Source organism: Phyllostomus discolor, chromosome 7, assembly GCF_004126475.2.
Source record: "Phyllostomus discolor isolate MPI-MPIP mPhyDis1 chromosome 7, mPhyDis1.pri.v3, whole genome shotgun sequence".
Lineage (NCBI taxonomy): Eukaryota > Metazoa > Chordata > Mammalia > Chiroptera > Phyllostomidae > Phyllostomus > Phyllostomus discolor.
Genome location: NC_040909.2, coordinates 104,303,619 through 104,323,596, shown reverse-complemented (window position 1 = coordinate 104,323,596; position 19,978 = coordinate 104,303,619). Strand labels below are relative to the sequence as shown.

Below are 19,978 nucleotides of genomic sequence, written 5' to 3'. Positions count from 1 at the left end.
TATTTTCTCTTAACAAGCAGCTTTTCTGAGTAGTCTTTTACCTTATTTCCAGTCATGTCTTGTGCCCACGTGTCACATCTTAATTTAAAAACAAGTGCACTTCATAGAGACTTAAATGTATTTACACAAATTTATTTGGGGCCTCTCCTAGCAGAGACTGAAGGATCTCAGCACTTTTATCCTACGTTTGAATGTTGTACTTAAAGAGACAGGCTGTAACTGGAATTTGTGATATGCTTGTGAATCAGTTTCCTTGCATGTTTCCATCTAATGCATGGGCTTTCATTTTCTGTCATTTCTGACAAATAGCAGAGCATACCCACATATTCTCCCTACCCCTTCCTCACAAACTATGGCTGCATATGGGCAAACACAGTTCACCACAGGAATGCAACAAGCTACAGCCTACGCCACCTACCCACAGCCTGGACAGCCGTATGGAATTTCCTCCTATGGTGAGTAAGGCAGCTGTTTCTTCTAGTAGTGTCATTATCTAGTGGGCGTCCCCAAGTGGCACTGAGAGACTGTCATCTTGGGCCACTTAGCAAGTGTTGTCACCTTTTGTGTCCACGTTGTTAATGGGATTGTTTCAAAGGGACATCATGAGTGACTGCTGGCTACTTGTCTTGAAGTCAGAGGTGGCGAATAGATGGCATGGGTCATATGCCCTCTCGCTTTCATTTTATTCCATTTATATCTCAACTCTTAATTTGCCATTTGAGCACTTGGCTCTAGAATCCCAAGTATTTTGGTGCATATTTGCGATAAAGCTGTGAATGAATTCTTTGGGGTAGAGATTCATTTCCTATTTATCAGATGCCTGGCTGTGATTAGGGGAGGACAAGCGGAATTCAACAAACCCTTGCTCTAAACTCGAGGGTGGTAGTATTATCAAATTTCGGCATTATCAACCATTAGGAAAAGTGATCTACATATCTCAACTCGGGCTGCACTTTAAAGAGGCAAATCAGGAAACATTTCCAGCTCGCCTCCCCATTTGTTCCTTCCCACCTGGAGATTATCTTTATCTTGGTGTAATTTAACTCAGTTGTTACAGGGTCAATACCTGAAAATTAAAAATAAATCAAACAAAACCTCAACATTTAGTTAAAAAAAAACTCTGGAATTTCAAAATACCTTTTCTTCAATTGAATTGCTATTCTTTTTTCTAAACAAATTGCAACCCATTTGAATAGAAAAATATGAATTATTGGCATCTTATTAAGAAAAAATAAAACCTTATAAAGAAAAAGCATATAATTTTTGGAGGAAATAACTGGTAGAATAAGTAATGCTGTGCTTACTGCACAGAATTATATTTTGTGGTCAACATTCTGGTTGTGTTTCTGTTGCTATTGTTTTGTAATATTCTTTTCTGCAGCATAGTGAAAAATGTTTTTCTTTAAGTATTTCATTAATAATTAGAAGGTGAATCACTTCATTTCTTACATTTTCTATCTTTCCCCCAAACCAAATCAACCATATGTAAGTTTCTTATAAAATATATAGAAATTAACATCTAAATTGTCTATATATGACTTCACCCTTTGTAGTTTTATTTCAGAACTATCCAAATGGAATAGAATCTAGCTAAATGGTTTTAAACCAGGCTTTAAAAACAGCCATGAAATGGACTTTCTAGAATTGTCTTTTATTTCCATAACTTGCATTCAAGGTTTCTCAAACTAATATTAGATACAAATCAAATTTATCTAAAATTTTAAACTACTCTTTTGCTAAAAGAGGAAAGAGAATCTATGATTTGAATTATGTAGTTTAATTCTATAATGTGAGTCAAGGAGTCCCCATTTTATATTCTTAACATTTACCATCAGCTGGTTATTTGAAGCCTCAGTATGGACAGTGCTAGGGCACTGCAGACCTGCCAGCGCTGCTGCGGGCAGGTGCCTTTCCTGCTACTGCCCTGCGTGGCTGCCACTCTCACGGCCTCTCTCACAGCCCCTCCCCTGTTCATCCAGTCATGCTGGGGCCCACTGCCAACAGCTGGGCTGTGGGGTAGGAGCTCCTCCAGTTCTAAACCATTAGCAAATGTCCCTGTTGTATGAAATAGTGGTTCCAGGTGGGTGAGATGAGCAGAATGTCTGAGATTGCAATCAGAACTAATAGAGTAAGGATAGGAAATTTAATCCTCACCATCCTCACCATGACAGGTGAGGATGAGGGAGGTGGTCAGAGTAAGTCTGTGAAAAGGGCTTTGATCCCCAGGCTTTCCATGCTTATAAATCTTCTGGGAATAATTCTCAGTCCTTATCACTTTCCTGATCACCTTTCTTCTTTTTTTGGACCTTGAATACAAGTTGATGCCCCCAGGGCTTCTGCCCAGGCGCTCTGTTTTTCCTCTGGGTCAGTGCACTAAAAATATGGCAGCCCACATAGCTCCACCAGCTCTCTCCTTACACCCTTTCAGACCACATGGCTGCTTCTTCCTTCTCTCTCAGCCAACCATTATTTTAAATGCTGGGCTCAGAACTTCCTGTGTCACCTCATATCCAGCCCCTCCTATGATGTGCCACTTTTGCCAGTTCCCCCTTATCTATTACCTTCTTTCAGCTGCCATCGTTAGTCAGGGCAAGACTTCTTGTGATGCACAGACATCCAGCATGGGCATCTACGTCTCCTGACTCTATCACAAGTCACTATGTGCTCTTAAAGTCACATAAACCTTTTGCTCTGGGTGGCAGCAGCCCTCTCCATTCAAGAAAGGCACCGCTATTAACTTGCCTTTGTTATGCAAAGTATCCTAAACCATATCATCCACTTCCATTTCCCCTAATCAAGAGCTATGGGGTTTTCTCCTATTTTCAAGGGACTCTCCCACTGCACCCCATTACAGTTAGAGGTGGCTCTCTCCGCCAAGAATCAGAGATTCTTCTATTGCCTTAGGAAAGTTAACTAACTTCATTCTACTGATGAACATCCCCTAAAATGGACATAAACAGTGAGACTGCTGTGTATTCTAGATCCCACAGATATCATCTATCTAAAATGCAGAGTAAAATTATTCAAAAATGTGAGTTCCCTTGGCAGACTTTTTTCTCCCCTCCCTCTGTGGGAGTTAGGGCAATTGTTAACTTTCCTGACTATCTTTAATTATAATCCAGGGCTGAGCACTGTGTAACAACCCTGCCAGACGTGAGTCCTAAAATTAGGATGTCAGCCTGGAGCTTTAGGAAGTTCTTGGGGACCACAAATACATTATTTATATTACAATATGATAAAAAGAATGTATACTTTAGGCTACATTTAAAACAATTCTATTTGAATTGTAACAACTATGTATGGTGCCAAGTGGGCACTAGATTTATCAGAGTGATCACTTCATAAGTTGTATAAAAGTCTAATCACAGGGTTGTATATCTAAAACTAATATATTGTACATCAACTGTAACTGAAAAATAAAAAAAATTATAAAAATTTTTTAAGTGTACAACTTAGTAAAGTCAATTGATTAGTGACCTTAAAAAATATTTGAATAAATACTTGGAACTACAAGGGACAAAATGGCAACTGCTGTGCAACTTGTTTATAAATCACCCTGTTTCTATACAGGATTCAGTTCTTAATATCCTGCTTTGTGTGTGTGTGTGTGTGTGTGTGTGTGCACACGTGCTTACTTCCTGTTAGGATCTGAGTATTGGGAAAGGTTTTTGCTTATGTTGCTTAGTTCTGTGCCCAAAATTGCTCCCTCCGGCTTCAAAATAAGTATGTACTAAAAACATCCTTGTGGTAGAAAGAGTAAGGAAAAAAGAAAAAAAGAAAGAAAAACAATGCTCTGAGGCTAGAGATTCTAATTAATCACTTTTTAAGAAAAAGGGATTTTAATTCTGATATTAATCAACATAGCAACTTTTAGAATAATTTATAGCTTAGTCATGACCATTTCTCAATTATAGAGGAGATGATCTTAAACTCTTGTAAAACAACAAAACCAAGTGCAAAAGTCATGTCACTGGAGTTCACTTTTATAGAAAATGGAATTCAGGAAAACGTTAAGAAAGAACAATGTGGTAAGCATTCAAATCTGTGATAATCCTGTGTTTTTAAGTTGAAATTATAGTTTAGGGTATTTCACTCTAAGCATATCTACACTTGATTATTGAGAGAGTATTGGGAAGCATTTGTAACAAACAGTTGTGGAAGTGTTTTTGTGTATCTGTCAGCTTTTGAAAATGAACAGATAGATAAGCTGTCATTAACTGATTTAGGTGCATTGTGGGCAGGCATCAAAACTGAAGGTGGATTGTCCCAGTCTCAGTCACCTGGACAGACAGGATTTGTCAGCTACGGCACCAGCTTTGGTACCCCTCAGCCCGGGCAGGCACCGTACAGCTACCAGATGCAAGGTCTGTATACGTACTGATGTGGCTCTCTTCATTAACCCTGTAGGCCAGTAGGTACTTTTATAAACTATAATATGCTATATTTTGTGTAAAATTGAAATATAATGTGTTATATATACATAAAGAAACTTTGAAAGAATGTAGGAACTGTTAGCAGTTATTAATCATGTTTGTGAAAAGATTGTGTTCTTGGCAGATCAGAGCAGTGGTGGAAAGGAGACAATTTTTTATACACATACACATATGTAACATTTATATAATATATATTATATGTTACATTTATTGAATATGTCATAAAACTTACCTACACTACCCTTCCTTCCTGCCTCTCATAAAGTCCATGAATGGACTCCATTTTTCATTTCCTATAATACACCATTCAATTCATTGCTATCTACTTTTCGTCCACCACTGTTGCCCTGAGATTGCTCTCTCTTGCTTACCAAAGGACCCCCCACCCCACTTTTTGGCTCTTTTTTTATTTAACTTGTTAGCAGCATTTGATCCCACCAACCCAATCTCCCTCTTCAGCCTCACCTTTCACCACATCTACCCTCACACACTGTGGCCCAGCAGGTACTCTCTAAAGTCGAGTCTGATGTGATATGGAAAGAGTGGATGTTGGTGGATAGTGGATTGGGCTTAGAGACAAGATTCCTGGTACTACTGTTGCTCTTACCTACTCTCCTGGCCTACATTTGCACATTTAAAATATCAAAAAAAATTCTTTGTGAAATCAAAGTGTTCTGCCTTGGTTTCTTGTGATATATGCTAAGAACTGAGGTCTTAGTGTGGCCAATGAACCTTTCTAAGAGGGCTGAGTTTCCTCATTTTTATTATCACAGCTCTAGAAATAGAGTCGGTGATAGGTGTTGACTAAATGATCTACCAAAGACCAGGAGATTAAATTGTCAGCCAATCAATGTATCTTCAAGGACCAGCCCCTGGGCCTTGATTTTGAGGCTGTAGACCAAACATAGTGTAAGTGCCTATCTGTGGCCTCCTTTTACCAGTCCAAAATGAGATGAGTACTATGAATGTCAAGTTAAGTGTTTAGACACTTGTGGGTTGATAGTAAATCTTATGTTGGTTAAATCAAATATTAATTTTAAGATATGGGACTTGTACTCCCTCTTTTATTTTTTCATTTCATTCTGTTAGTAATTCATGACTATTATATTTTGCCAAATTTTCAATCCAGTAATGGTTAGGGGAAAAACTGGTCCTATACCCAAGAGAGTTGGAGAAATATTACACTTGATAGTCATTTTTATCTTTCTGTCCTCAAATCAAAGCTTATGCAGCAGAAACAGTTCTAAGAGGCCTAACCAGCTACCCGAGTATAATCATAGTGTTAGAATAGAGAGAAAATGGCAGTGGAAGAAGAAAAAGTAAAGTTAATTTAGAGGGAAAAATCTCTTTATTTTGAAAAAGAAATAAGGACATTTGTATCATCAAATATAGGATTGCTTTTCTACCCATAGGTTTCATTGCACCTGGGTTCATTGGACATTGAATTAAAGCTCTTTTGTGACCTTTCCAGAGGGATTTCAGAAGTTATTTTCTGTGACTGAGTTAATATTTCAGATGGGTGTTTCTATAATGGCACTTCACTTAATTTTAGATTATTGGATATAATATGATTTCCACATATCAAGACAGATAACATGCTATTAACTTGAAGCTTAACCGGCCGATATAATGATGGATAATTATATATTATATACTATAGATTCCTTATGGCCAAATTTGGATAAATAATTAGATGCCACTTAATGTGCATTTCTTAAATATTAAATGCATGACAAAAAATGCTTCAGCATTATTAAATGATTTTGTGTGTCCTGTTGTGGGAATCTATTGACATTTGAGAGTCTTTTCAATACATCTTTTTTAAAATATAGAAATCTCTCTAATTTCTAAGATTACTTTTATAAAATTCTCCAGATTCAGTTATTTTTAATAAATAATGGTGATTTTTTTTGTTCATGTCAATCTTGTACTAATACTAAAAGTCATGAAGTAAAACCTCAGGGACTAGGAAATGGCTTTCATCTTTGCTGCAAGATTGCTAGAAATGTCTATTTCTGCTTTATCTGTTTTGTATGTGTAGTGGAAGATTAGAACTTAAGTTCAACTGAGAAAGACAAAATGTTTTTGTTCATAGACAACTGTAGAGTTCATCCCAATGAAGGGAAATGCTTATTAGTTTTTGACATCTTCCTGCTCCCAGGTCAGTCTGTGTTTCTGGGAGAAGTTTTCATATGGTGTGAGGAGGTCTTTTCTCACACACCATTGACAAACCTCATGCAAATAAGTTGGCAGAGCAGGTGAGTGTGGATAGACAAAATGGGCCTGGAGACCCCTGGGTCACTCTGCTGATAGTATAGTGTTTTCAGGACTGCTCACCAATCAAAGGACACTGACAGCAAGTTGAAGCAGAAGGGGTGAGAGTGTGTGTGGAGGAGTGAGCACTTGTGCCCATATGTACGCGTACTATGGGCAGGTGAACCACTTAGTAAAAGTGCTTCAGCCTCTGAATGTTTGATGAGTTTCACAGAATACCTGCCCAGATTGTCATAAGCAAGTTTTATTCTCCTTTTGTGTAAAGAGGCATCTGACTCAAAATCAAGCTTTTAGTTACAATTTTTTTTAAAAAGGCAAGTCCCAGACCTATTGCTAGCATCACCTTCCCATTACCCCCACAGCCGATACGGCACAGGTAGAGTTCCATCTACCACAGAGGTGGGGTCATATGAAGAAAATGAAATTTTATTTAACAGTCTGTTTGAGGCAAAGAAGTGCAAAAGATTTTCACACACACACACAAAACAATGAAAATTAAGTCGAGTCTCTCAACTGGTTAAGCTTCAGCTTTGAAGAAAACCCAGCTCTCCAGAGTAACTCAGTTCTGTTGATTCCAGATATTTGTAGGTAGAAACCACCTTTAATTGTATTTTCATCTCCACTCTCGAGTAGCATGTCCAAAATTTACAAGTGTTTGTTGGAAGTGGAGAGTCCTGTGTCACAATGACAGAAATTAAGATTCATAAGGACTCTAGTTCTCTTCATCTGGAGAAATGAATTTGGGAGTCAGCAGAATAAAAATCCTGATCAGTTTATTTTCATGGGATATTCAAAGCATTCTTCCAGTGTGCTCATACTAGTAGGTGGAGTGGAGCTGATTGGAGACTTCCCAGAATCAGGGTGGAGGCTTAGAATTCCTTTCTGAGTGTTTTATTGCCCTGGAATAGCAGTGATGGTGCAGGACCTTTCTGTCATTCTGCACCAGGAAGGGGTCAGGGTTTGCCATGATAGATGGGAGGGGCTACACAGATGCACACGTCCGAGACCCAGAGGGCTCTGGAAAGCCCACATTGTTTATTTTCCTTCAGGCTTTATTGCTCTCGCTTAGAGAAGGCAATAACACAAATTCTAACTCCCTCTTTGTGTACAATGTTGTTTGTTCTGTTGAAGAGATTGGGGTTCCAACCAGTGAGGAGAGACCATAAATTAAGGGCAGAGGTTTGCTAATGGGGCTTGGAAGGGTGTTCAATTCCACGGCAATCTATACCACACTTACCCGAGGCTCCTTATGATGTGAGAGTGATCTATAATAATGATCTAATAAGGGACACTACCCTCACCTCCTTTGGGCTGCCTGTCTGTAGCTTTTCCGAAATAGAAAGGAAATGTGTCAGTTTATCAGTAATTTAGAACCTCAGAACTGCATAGCAAAATGTGCTGTTAAAGTTTTTCATTAACTCTAGAAATGATGTTTTTCCAAAGAGAAAATACAAAGTCCAAAATATAGGGTTTAAGGAAATGGATATTAAACTTTTTTTCATAATCTGCTATGATCAAGTGTTCGAGTTTTGCCCTTTCTGGTGTAAGGTGGCAGGGTAGATGGAGAAGAGCTATTACTGCCGCTGGCGCTGATGCTCAGATTTTCTCCGTGATTGCCCTGCCACTCTACTCACACCTATATTTTGGGTTTTTTTTTTTTTTTTTTTTGCATTCCAGAATTTTTTTTTCTTAAGTTGATTTTTTTCCATCCCAGCTCTGTTAGCATCATGTGGCATCTCAAGGGACAAGTGTTGAAAGTTGTATGGCGGTCCAGTTATACCAATAATTAATCAGTGATTAATACCAATACTATTGTGTATATGAGTTATTTTTTATTTAAAATATATAGAAATCGATCAAGAAAGATAAATGTAAAGGCTTTGCAATCTTTACTACCCACGTTTAAAATTCCCTTTCGAATCTACAAGCTGTTACTGAGATAAAAAGGAAAACTTTGTCATTTAAAATCTTCCTAATAAGAAAGTGGGAAACTGGTTTTCAGTAGCCCATCTGGCCTGCAGAGGCTTTTCCCCAGGGAGCTACTCGAACTTCTGCCACATAGATCGTGCCCGATGATGGACACAGCCCATGGCAAAGAGGCCAGGGAAGGAAAGCAAATGGGCTTCTGTGCAAATACACGAGGGACAGATAGCATCCTGCTTGCCCAGTGAGTGCTAGAAAACACTCTAAAACATGGGAAGTACAGACAGGACCCAGCAGGTTCCAGCATTCTTAGGGTGGCTGGGATTCTGGTGTTTAATGTGGGCCCTTGTTCTCTGTGAAGTAGACCTTTGACCTCCACGTTACCTTTTTTTTTCCTTAAGTTTTTTGAAGTTATAGCTAGGCAATGATCTCCAGGTTAAATCACACACAAAACTTGGACTTTGCATTTTCAATTATGTTATAAATCAACATAGACTGGGTTCTTAACTGTAGAAATGTAGTAGGGATTTATTTTCAGATGTGGGTTAATTTTTAAACTACAGTCACTTAGCATTGATAGAACTGGGTGACTCACACAGGGTCTTCTGCCACGACTGTTTCTCATTTGTTACGGTTGACAAGACCACCACCCTTTCTCTGTAGGGACCCCTGACAGTGACAAGAAAACAGAATCTTGGTGATACACTATCCCTGGGTGACTGTATATAATTTACTTTTAAAATTATGTACTACCCTAAAAGGAGAGGAACAATGAACACATCTTTCAGAAATGAAATAGTTTGATTCTAAATTTATTTACTCAATTTCTCAGGTGTTCTTGTCTCCACCCGTTGTGTGTCTGTGATGCTCATGTAACCAAAAACTAACACTAGTTTCCATACTGTATAGTTCACTTGCAGTGTTACTGAATATGAAAATCTAGAAAGTAGATCGGGCATAGTTGAATGAAAAACACTGACCTGGAAGTGGAGATCATGGTCATTTCCTAATCGAGTGTCCTTGGACAAGGAAATCACCGTTCTCTCTGCTTATTGTATTATAAATGTACTATAAAAACATAGGATGTTATTGCATTCTGAATTTGAAATCTTTCACATGTAAGCAATATTCTTTTTGTTCACTAACACATCCGCAATAGGCTAATATCTGAGTTAACAGAGCTAGTAGTCCATACCTATACCATAAGGTCCATGTTCTGTTAGAATGCCCGTGTGGTATATGGGTGTGAACTCCTCGTATCATCTCTGTAGTCAATGGTACTCCTATCTAAGATCAGTGAGACTTTTATGAACTGTCTAAAATCCGAGATGTGTAATCAGTTTAAAAGTTCAATTTAAAACTCTGCTGGATTTTATTTCTGGAGATTCAGAAATGTTTTAAATCCTTCCAGTAAATACTTCTAGGTCCTGCATTTAATTTTCTTCATATAATTTAAATCTAAAGTTGGGATTAGAATCTAGGGTTTTTTTTTTAAACATAAGCCTTTATACACCCTGTAGTTAAAAAAAAACAGTAAAGTATGTGTCCTCTAGATAAAATCTGAGAAATAAGCTCAATTATTATTTGATTGTTTTTCCTTTCCCTACTCTTCTTTTCATTGACCAAATAAGGAAGTTGAGAGAATTTTTCTCTCCTGATGCCTGTTGGCCTTCAAGTCACCTTTTCAAACTTCCTACTGCTTACACACACACACACACACACACACACACACACAACAGGAGTTATGGACAGGCTTCCTCCTACACCCAATTCTTTATGGGAGCCATATCCTCACTGGACCCTCCTGTCACCTAGCATACTGGGTTTCAATTCCCAAACACCAGCACAGAGCACATCATCAGGAAATGGAGAGACGGAGACCTGATAACATCATTTGAATTCCTAGATCCAGCCTTGCTATATGCAACTTTAGACTTTCCAAATTTATAAGCCAATAAATTCTTTTAAACTAAAAAAAAAATTCTCCAACCCCAGTTCTGTCTCCCACTTGAGCCTAGATGAAATCCTTTGAGGGCCTGAGTCAGACAGTTTATCCTTCTCTGTGTGAGGCAGAGGGATAAACATAACACAGAAATTTAAGGAATTTATGATCAGGAGGAAAATAACACTAATGAATGCTCGGTTAGTATTGTTCCAGTGAAGAGATAAATTACACAGTATCAGTTATAATTGAGCTGAAGTTCCCAGAAGGTGAAACCAGTGCACAGAGGAATAGTCGGGGGAAATCTTATTGGAAAGACAGGACCTGAACCTCAGGTCCTGAAAGATCTTGAAAGACGGGAAATGGGGACTGAGAGAGAGAAGCACTAAATTAGAGGAGCAAGAATGAGTAAGATGAGCTTCCAGGACAGCAGTCCCCATCCTGAACTAACAGGGTGGCTGTGGGTGGGGAGCCTTAGGGGAGGGCATGGCCAGCATATTCTTCTCCCTGTATCGTCATCCCGACTCTCCACCCCAAACCCTATATGCAGACCCATTGATGTAAACATACCGATCCTTGTATTTATAATAGCTTCCCCCCCTTCCCACTCCCTCTAATCCTTAAAAGGAGAATAAGAATCGTAACATTTCTTGTGTCCTTATATACTCCTACTGGTATATTCAACATTCAGATTTGGGGGGTTTTCAAGTAAAGAATGCCATTTCTTATCCTGACCTGTTATTCTTTCCTTACACATATGATCAAGAGACTTCTGCCACCTACCTTTAGTCCCACCTCCCCTACTTCCCTATAAGCTTTTTACTGTCTGAGTTTTGGATAGTTTCTGCTCACCCCTGCCGGAATGTACTTCTTGTCCTTTTCAGGGCATGGTTGTGTCTTCCTTTCCACCCTAACCAGGTGGTGTCAGTTCATTCACTGAGCAGCCCATGTCCATGCTCATGGTGCCCACATGGATGACACATGCAGATGTTTCTTTGTGTTGTCTTCTTGAGTGTGCGCGCTTAAACTTTCCTCGAGGGAAGGTGTCGTGACACCTGCTCCTTTGGGTCTACAACACCGTCTTGAGTCATGGTTGGGCCTGTAGAGACTGCCAGTGGGTGCTGTCAACTGAACTAACTTGAAAAGGGTTTTTCATAATATAATTAATCTGCCCACTCAGAAAATAAATGTTCCCTGCTTTAATAAGAGGGCAATGGGATGAAAAATAATTCTGTCTCTAGAGGTGTTCTAAAAGGAAAGATTTTTACAGCATTTTGTTCTGGAAATGAGTATCTCCCCTCCCTGCCCTCCTCCAAAAAGAAGTATGGCTGTGATTTTTCATAATAGTTAGCTATTTAAATAGATAAGATTTTTTCTTCCTTTTAGCTAATGGTTAAGAAGATATTCCAAGAGCCACCTGCTTGGACCATGACTTAATTCAGACCTGACCAAAAATAATACTGGGTGTTATTGGAGCTTTACTTGCACTCACCTCTGCCAGACTCCTTAATTGAGAAATAATGGATTCTACATAGGTTTTTTTTTCCTACTTTGGGGAAATTTCATGATATAATGTTACATAAAATGTAAAACATTTCATCATAAAATATTTATGCTCTCTTTTGTTTTATCTAGAGGTGACTTTTCACGTAAAGTCATTCGTCTCTGGGAAGTAAAATACTTTTATGACTTTGACAAAGCAATCATGAACACTAAACCTAGTTCTGTGACTTAAAATTATAAGACTTGTACATCCAACAGAAACTCTCAGTGCATTCGTTCCTAGTGGAAAGAGGAGATCTGCTTTTCCTGGGCACGTCTTGCCCTCTCTCCCCTGTGTGTAAAGCCAGCGGGGGAGGGGAGCAGCCTTCTAGCTGAATGTGCCTTTCCTGCCCGGCCAGGCCAGCGTAGACCAGGAAGTGGGCTTGCAGCTACACACTGGATCTTTCTTGGGAGCATGGCCATTGCTATTTTGCCTTTGCTTTGTGGTGTTCCAAAGTTCCGTGAAGTTCATCAGGTAGTGTGGGCACCAAATTGCATCAGATCAGCTGTCAGAATGGAACCCTTAACAGCTTTAGCTCAGCTTCAGGACAAAACAAAAACAAAAACAAAAACAAAAACACCCATAAAAACAGTTTCTGAGAAGCTTCCATTCAGCAAATGCTTGATGAGTGTGATGACTTTTCTCAGTGAGAAAAAATAAAGCATATACTGGGTATGTGTTTTTGAAGCAGTTGCTGAAATCACCCACTTACATACAGTGGTGCTAAGAATCAGGCACTGTAGGTGTTTGGCAAACCTGTGTGTGTTCAAGTCATACCCTCTCCCTTCCGAGTCAACAAGACTGTGATCGCTATGTCTGAGGAGAAGCCCAGATATGTGCCTTGTATCAGGTACTTGCTACTGATTCTGTGGCAATTAGTAGCCGTGTGTTTAGTATGTTGGTAAAACAATATTCAAATGAAAAACCCCTAGGTTACTTTGAGAGGCATATGCCATGGAGATTAAGAGTTTCAGCTCTGGAGCCAGAAGGCCTGGGATCGAATCTCAGGTCTGCCCCAGTTGCTCATAATCTTGGGTAGTTTGTTTACTTATAAAATGGGATCTAGTAGTGCCCACCTCATGGGGTGGTTGTGACAGCTCAGTGCGCGGTAACATGTAAAATCCTTTATTTGGACCTGGCTCAGAGTTACCGCTCAATAAGTTTTAAGTACTATTATTTGTTCCTGTCACTTCTATTTTGCTTCTGGTATGTTGTTGTTAATCCTAGAGAAAAGAACACTTTAGTGCACATCAGAATGTCCCATTCAGAGTTACCACTCGGTAAGTTTTAAGTATAGTATTTGTTCTTGTCACTTCTGTTTTTGCTTCCAGTACATTGTTGTTGTTCTTAGAGAAGCAAACACATCAGTGAACTTTGGAATGTCCCATAACGCAATATAGAATAGGGGAGACAGCGTGAAAAGCATTGCGTGGACTCTAAAACCAGACTGGGCTCCATATGAATTTCACACCCGTCTCATGGAAGCTGTATTAACCTAACCCTCTGTTTCCTTATCCACAAAATGGGAATGTGAATACTTCTATAGGTTTGAATTGTGAAGTATAGGTAAAGCATGTAAAAGGGGAACATATAATGAGCACTTAATGGATGCTATCCATTTTTAGTTTTATTATATTTTGTATTCTTGGCATGTTTGTATGGGTTGTCTACAAATACCCAATTGCTTTTATAACCTAGGGTTCTTTTAGACTATTTGATAGGGAAAGGACTAATTAAATATGGTTAGTATTAATTTGTATTAACTTGTTAATTACTAATTAATTAGCACAAGTTAGCTTAAAATACTGATAAGTTGTAGATATATAAATATATATAGCAAATACATATCACAGAGATAGATAAATTGGTTGATTGATTCAGTAATCCAGGTTTAGGAAGGAGAGAAGATGGGAACTTGGGAGGTTTTTCTGAGGAAAAGGGCTTTTCTTCCATGCTGATTTGTGACACTGATAAGAAATTAGCCAGGATATAACAGGTAGAAGTAAGAGGGGCAGGAGTAACCTTAAGAAAACCTCCTGTTGCTTCGCTAGTGTTGGAATGGGTGTCTGGGTTGGGGTTGGGATTACTGGGAAGAGACTAAGGAAGCCCAAGAAATAAACTGGAACAGACCTGGGCCTAATGAACAAGCCCTAGTAAGGAGTTCCGATTTTATCCTGAGAGCAATAGCGAGCCACTAATGGTTACTTTTCTTTAGCAGGGGAGTGTGAAGATGAGACATGCATATTAGAGAATGTATTGCACTGCCTTTGTGGAGAATGAACTGGAGGGGTCAGACGGTGGGCAGGAACCCAGGAAAGGAGGCCGCACAGACACCCAGTGCTGGTGGTCTGGACTAAGTGTTAGCAGTTCTCTGGGCTTGAGTCCTGCATGAAGGCAGATCTGATTCTGGTGGTGAAAAATTAATATTGCCCGAGCTTGATTCTCTAGTTTGTACACCTCTCTCTGAAGTAAGTGAGATCCTTATGGAAGTTGCATTAAATCTCCTGGGCCGCTGAGTGCCATTAAATGCCTGCTCAGCACACTAAATGGAATGGAATCCAGCCTGCAGTCAGCCAGTAAATGAATATAACTTATGTTGAATCCCAGCTAATGTGCAGTCTTGGAAGTAGCATTAAGTCTGCAAAGTCACCTGGGTACCATTTGCAGTGCTGAACTGTGATTTACTTGGTCATACCTCAGTGGCCTGTATGTGCCAATACAGCTTCCACAGTCTTTTCTGCTTTGTTCCAGGGAATAACTTATGAAATGAAAACATCCATTTTTGAAATATATTTTCTATATCTTATTCATTTTCTTGGTGGATAGGGATTATTGGGTTCTGTATTTATTGTTTGAAAATGTGTAGTATAAATGAAAGTAGCAAGTCATAACCTAAAAATGTATAGTTTAAATGAAACTACAAGTCATAACTCAAAGTAATTTTTCCTATCAAATATATAAAATACTTAAAGTTCTTTTAAAAGCATTGATAGTCACATTTTTAACCCCAAAAAATGTTTTACAAGGAATTTTTAAAATGCTCCTTATAAGTTTGCTTTATATATAGTACCAGTATTAATTGTTCCCTGATATGCTAATACAAATACAGAATGAGTGACTCATATGCCCATGAAGTCCAGTGTTTATAAAAACAAAACAAAGCTTATGTCATCCTGATAAGTCCTGTGAGGTACAAGGATATGTCTTAGTCATCTTTTTATCCCCGTGTAACTATCACCATGGGCCCAGTATTTACCATGATTAAGAAGTATGAGATTGCCACATAAAATGAACATTAATATGGGAATCTCGTCAGTTGAGGCCTTGATGTTCATTGTGGGGTAAGTATTAGCAGCGTGAGAGTGCTCTGCTTATCTGTGATGGGTGTTCTGGGAATTTTGAACAGTTGGTGTTCCTGAAAGATACAACTGAAAAAACCTCAAATGTGAGTCTGTGTGTTAACTAAATTGAAAATGACCTTCAGAAATGTTTTTCCTTCTTAATGAAAATAACAAATCATCAGACTGGGTTTTCAAAGTTCAGAGATGCTTGATTAAGTAAGTAGAAAAAGAATGTTAGATATGCAAAAAGATCGAGTCATGTTTATCTAGTTTGGGAAAGTGTAAAGACAGAAGGAATATATGAGTCCAGTGGAGAATGCTGGAAATGTTTGCTGGGATAAACAATAACAGTTCTTAACATTCGTGGACACTGTAGACTGTTGACTGTGCTTTCAGAAATGTTACCTCATTTGATCTGTGTAAGAAACACTACGAAGTAGAGCTTTTGCCAGTAAAGAAAATATATCTTAGAGTGATTAGGTGATTTGTCCAAAGTTCAAACAGCTCCTAAGTGATCAACTGAAAACTCTGTTTTCTGACTCTTAAGCCATCACGTAAATGTTCAGTAGCAAGTAAATAATTGGCATATATTCGCTGCAGGCATCTGTAAATAGCCTGTGCCATCATTTGCCATAAAATTTTTGGTTTTTTTAAATGGTTTTTCTATTAGCAGAAGCAACACAGGTTCTGAGTAGAATATTTAAGAATGTACATTGGCTTTATGAATATTATGTGATCAGTGATTATGTCTCTCTATAGATAACATTTCTGAGATTTTCGTGTTTTTTAAAAATGTCTTATGCCTTTAGACACAGACTATAGTATGGGGGTTGCCAGAGGGAAAGGGGTTGAGGGGGACAGTAAAGGGTAGGGGGGTCAAATATACGGTGATGAGAGATTTGACTTAGGTTGGTGGGCACACCATGAGATATACTGATGATGTGTCAGAACTGTGCACTTGAAACCTATATGATCGTATTAACCAACGCCACCCCAGTAAACTTAATAAAAAAAATGAGTGGAAAGAAAAGAAAAAAATGTTTTCTGCTTTTAAAAATATTTCCAATGAGATCACCAAAAATATTTTTTACTATTTTAGAATTTAGCAAAATAGTATGAATTTTTTCCCACATCATTGAATGTCATTATAATATCATTTAAACACCTTTATACAATAGTAACCTATTTTCTGATTGACACCTATGGAAAACTTTGGGATACTGTCTGTGTTGTTATTAGAAACAACGCTGAAGAACATCTTCACTAAATCTTTGTATAAATCCCTATTTTGTTTCTTAGAGTAAAGGTCTGGCAATAAAACTGCTGGGTTAAATGGTATACAGAATTTCTTAATAACTGACCAGATAGCCCAACAGAAAGGTTGTGCCTATTTAAATTCCCAATTTGCCATACATGAGTACCCTCGTTCATACACACGCCAGTCTCTGATCTTGTCTTTCCAAAAATCTTTACCAATATGGTCATCAAAATTAGTATACTGTTGCTTTGCGTGGTTTAATAAGAAGATCGTGAATAAAGTGAGGGACAGAACTCAGACGTGCTCTGAGGTTTGTGCCCTGCACAGTGCCTGCTGTTAATTGTTGATCACAGTTAGCTCTTCCACAAATAAAGCGTTACCTGGACAGAGCATGTAATAATAAAGCATTGCTCATGTTCCTGTCTGATCTTTGTTTTACAAATACTTCAAGTGCTGCCCTTCCTTGTTCTGTGAAATGAAATAATCACCTTTTTCAGTGGGTCATTATGATGATAATTGCAAGCACTTTAGGTTCTTGGAAGCAGCAACATAGTTTGTGAGCTTATAAGAACTTCGAAGACCATCTCATCTTGACTCATCATTTTACTAAGCACACATCAAGATGTGAAAAATCCTGTTGTGTTTTACTAATTGAAATGGAAAGCTCGGTGTCTAAATTTTTGCACAGATGTATAGTTTCATCCATAGTTTATATGTGTCACCCTGTCATCACAAATGTACTCCTCTTTACTTTTTAATTCTTTGTAATGTGGTAAAACAAAAATTGTCAACCATTTTAGAAAAATGACATTTTAGCCATGGCAGTGGATCCTGGTTTTGAAGAGAAACCACGCATATTTACAATGAACTCCAACTCTGCTTTATCTAAGTAATAATTTCCTGTAGACGTTATTCCACCCAGTTCAGTCAACCATATTTCTTTTCATTTTGTTTTAGGTAGCAGTTTTACAACATCGTCAGGATTATATACAGGAAATAATTCACTCACAAATTCCTCTGGATTTAACAGTTCACAGCAGGTAATTTAAAAAGCCAATTTAATTTCTGAAATTTTAAAACTGCAACAGATGATTTTCTTCTATGAAAAAGGGTCTGTTTATAGTACAGTATAATGTGAGAGAGCCTCCCTAAGCTTTTCAGTAGTTTTTTTCTTTTTCTTTTTTTTAAATCTCTTTAGTAGTCTTACATGGTGAATAGTCTTACATGGTTTTCAGGTTGGTTTAATTTTACCTATTAATGCATCATGACATAGAAGAAACATGAAGAGTGTGTCTGATCTTATGTAAAATTTGTTTGCAAATCTGAGCACTTCAGTCAAAGTGTGCTTGTATGTTTCTATGTAATTCAGAGACAAATTTGTTTGCAGCTCTACTTTGAAATGTAGGAAATAAGCAGCTGTATTCTGACAGACGATTCTTGTATGATTTGATTGCATAGGACTACCCATCTTATCCCAGTTTCGGCCAGGGTCAGTACGCACAGTATTATAACAGCTCGCCATATCCAGCTCATTATATGACAACCAGCAACACCAGCCCCAACACGCCTTCAACAAATGCCACCTACCAGCTTCAAGAGCCACCATCTGGCATCACCAGCCAAGCAGTGACAGATCCTGCGGCAGGTAATTATGCGTTTTGTGGGCTCTGCAGGCTGTATTTCTGGTGCTTTAAATGAATTTTTCTACAGTCATCTATTCATGCAGTGGTCACACAGTTTTGGCAAATTTTGGCAAGCCTACATATAAATCAAGCAGTGTGATCGTGGCTGTGACTTTATATTTATTTGTTTAAAAATTTTAGTATAAAGTATGTAAACTTCAAAAACACATGAAATAAATATTTAATTATAAATATACATTTTTCAAGATATATATTGCTTTTTAGATGTAGACTTATATTTAGCTATAATTACTTAACTATAATGATAAATTTGCTAACATATTAAATATGAAAATAAGTAACATCACCTTGAATTTAATGTTTATTATCATTAAATATTTAATGTTTTCCCAAAAATATCAAATAGCATCAAAGGGTTGGTGACAATGGAAACCCATTACTCCCCTGGCCAGTCCTTTCCTACTTGTGCCTGTTGTGAGTGTCGAACTGCAGGCCCAAGTGTGGGCGTTTTCCATCGTCCGCACGCCCCTTGATGGGCCCTCTCCATTCCTGGAAGGTTTTCTACTATGGTTTTGATACTTCTTCATCCTTGTCTTAACATTTTTTAAATATAATCTCTTCTTTCATGGACAATGAGGTGAGCTACGATCCTCCAAGAGTCAAGGAGTTTTCTTCCTTTGCCTTTTTTTTTAAAGATTTTATTTATTTTTAGAGAGAGGGGAAAGGACAGAGAAAGAAAAGGAAAGAAACACCAATGTGTGGTCACCTCTTGTGTACCCCTTACTGTGGAGCTGGCCTGCAACCCAGGCATGGGCCCTGACTGGGAATCGAACCAGCAACCCTTTGGTTTGCAGGCTGGCTGTCAATCCACCGAGCCACACCAGCCAGGGCTGTCTTTTTATTTCTAGACCAAAGCCCATTCTGTTGCTGCAAGTCAGGTTAAAATGGTCTTATACGGAAAGACTCACCTATATATTTTGATCAGAGTATTAATTCTAGGTGATTATCCTAATCATGAAAAAAAAGTTTTAGATAACAGATGACTAATTTAAATTTGGCTATAAGTTTATTCTGTAAATATTAGCAGATGATCCTCAAAAAACATCTAAAGTTTTGTGTTCTACCTTTTCTCTTAAATATATGCTAAGAATTTTATTCTAGAGCCAGAAGTTACATCATTCCTAAACAAGTTTAGGAATTTCAACTAATTGCCAATACTCACTTTTTCTGTACATCCCAAGTCTAAACATTTTTATATTTGAACATCATATTCCATTTACCTTTTTAAAAAATCTAGCTTGATAGAATATTCTTCATGCCACATGTATAAGTACAGTATTCATGGAACCTAGTATACATGTCTCTTCTGTCTTTTAAGTAGATTCTACATCTGTATAACCTCACTGAAGATGACCTTTGTTATAGAAGATACTGAATTTATTGCAGAAAATATAGCATATTCTCCCCTGCTTTCATAAACTTCATGAGGAAAGGTAATGCCTTCTGCCAACTTACAGGGGTAGCTCGCATTTTCACATGAACGTTCTGGGTCTCGCAAGATCTTGAGGGCTAAAAGGGGCCTTGAAATCTTGAAATGAAGATAGCTATGTGACTGAGAAGT

At 38.1% G+C, this 19,978-nt stretch overlaps 1 protein-coding gene across 20 annotated transcripts in view; it reads left to right on the top strand.

Annotated features, from left to right (window-relative positions):
- Nucleotides 1-19,978, top strand: part of EYA1 (EYA transcriptional coactivator and phosphatase 1) — a 295,372-nt gene that overhangs the window by 182,919 nt on the left and 92,475 nt on the right. For 15 of the 20 annotated variants that reach the window (XM_036031207.1, XM_036031211.1, XM_036031206.1 and 12 more), the window contains 4 exons: nucleotides 310-455; nucleotides 4,227-4,364; nucleotides 17,672-17,754; nucleotides 18,173-18,359. In XM_036031207.1, the coding sequence (XP_035887100.1) occupies nucleotides 310-455; nucleotides 4,227-4,364; nucleotides 17,672-17,754; nucleotides 18,173-18,359 (554 nt within the window). The remainder of the gene's footprint in view (nucleotides 1-309; nucleotides 456-4,226; nucleotides 4,365-17,671; nucleotides 17,755-18,172; nucleotides 18,360-19,978) is intronic. The other 5 variants (XM_036031212.1, XM_036031208.1, XM_036031223.1 and 2 more) reach the window with 3 other exon arrangements.